This window comes from Scyliorhinus canicula, chromosome 27, assembly GCF_902713615.1.
Source record: "Scyliorhinus canicula chromosome 27, sScyCan1.1, whole genome shotgun sequence".
Classification (NCBI taxonomy): domain Eukaryota; kingdom Metazoa; phylum Chordata; class Chondrichthyes; order Carcharhiniformes; family Scyliorhinidae; genus Scyliorhinus; species Scyliorhinus canicula.
The window spans coordinates 6,055,916-6,057,584 of record NC_052172.1 but is presented as its reverse complement, the minus strand read 5'-3'; the positions used below and the strand labels follow the sequence as shown (position 1 = coordinate 6,057,584).

General features: G+C 47.3%; 1 gene segment (V, D, J or C); it reads right to left on the bottom strand.

Annotated features, from left to right (window-relative positions):
* Nucleotides 1-668: 668 nt before the first annotated feature.
* On the bottom strand, nt 669-1,233 carry LOC119957686. The segment is given in 2 exon segments: nt 669-994; nt 1,138-1,233. Coding segments are annotated over 2 exon segments (363 nt in total).
* Between the last annotated feature and the right edge of the window lie 436 nt (nt 1,234-1,669).

Here is a 1,669-nt window from a genome sequence, read left to right as displayed (position 1 = left end):
CTCCCTCTCCTTTGTGTTGCCATCTTTGCCTCTGGCTTGATTTTCTTTCTTCAACCCCCCTCTGTCCACCTAGATGCCAGTCACTCTCATATCCTGTGATGCAACTGAACAGCACAGAAATTTTGATCGATTTAATGGCCTTGACCTGTTGAACTGGTGGAAGCAATGGATGACCACTTCGTTATCTGTGTAACAGGCTCGAGGGGCTGAATGCTCACGTCCTGTTTCTCAGTAACAAGCTCGAGGGGTTGGATGGCATCGTCTTGTTCCTGTGCAACATGCTCGAGAGGCTGATTCTCCTCCGCATGTTCCTGTGTGACAAGTTAGAGGGGCTGAAAGGTCTATCCAGCCTTGTTACAGACAATTGTGTGTCCCATCAGATTGTAGATCCCTCAGCTCTCACTGTGGAGACAGAACACACACAATGACAGTGGATAAAATGCGTAAACTTTTGACACAACTCGAGACAGTCTCAAAATTGCAGTTCTGACATCACCTTTCAAAATGTTTATTTGCAGCTTCCTCACTATCTCAATATCTAATCACTCACTGCTATTCCAACACCTGCCTTTTCACAAACATTTTCCCGCCACAAAGCCCCATACAGGCTGAAGCACCGCGCGGTTTTCTCGCTCACAGCTGTTTCTTGCTGCCTTTGGGGTTTTTGTTCAACTGCTCCTTCTCTCGGAGTCACTGTGAATACTCCAGGCGCAGTAATACACGGCCGAGTGATCCACCCGCAGGCTGGAGGACTCAAGGTTGAACTGTGAACCAGTCGGTCGCTGGGCGCTGAAACCGTTCACCGTCCCCGGTGGATCTACATTTTTTGCAACTGGGGAATAAAACATGAGATTCAGCCCCGTCCCGGGGTACTGTCTGTACCAGAACATGTAACCGCTACTGGCTCCCTCCACAGTGCACTTCAGTTCCACTGTCTCTCCAGGAGATTTTGAAACCGTTGCTGGAGACTGGTGGACTGTCTCGGAGTTCACATCTGAAAGGAAATCGGAAGAGGAGGTGATCAATAAACAGCAACATTCTTATGCACATTCAGGGAAGGAAATAACGGAAATAGGAGAGAAGCAATAAAAGGAATGTGAAGATTGGATGCTAGTTGCTGCTTGAAAACTCACTTACACTGAAATAAGATCATCAGCTTCAGTAACAGATACATATTTAACTTCAAGTTGTAACAGGGGAATGAGAGAAAACGGGAGCACAGTCTTGTTGGGAGTGAATTCATCTCCTTTCAGATCACTGAGGGAAGGATGGAGGGTGGAGGTAATGACGTAAATGTTGCACTGCCCTCCCTCACTGATGGAAATGCGCTCAGTGATTGGTTGAAAGCGGAGCCGATTAGAACAGGGGCTTTCATTGGAGGCAATGACAGAGGGAGTGAGTGGGCTAATCAGTGGCAGATGCAGTTTAATGCTGGCAGATCCCAGGTCACAAAAGTCGACAGAAGTCAAAGAGAGACCAGAATATTTTCTAACTGGTGAGAAGCGAGGAATCTGGAGCCACAAAGGAATGTTGATATCCAGCTGCACAGACCATTCAAAACAGAGAGACATGAACAATTGAAATCTTCATGTCTCATGGCATGCTGACCTTTCCCAAAGCGGAGCGAGCATGCAACATGGAGGAGGTTATACTCCAGTTGAGAGCAGAT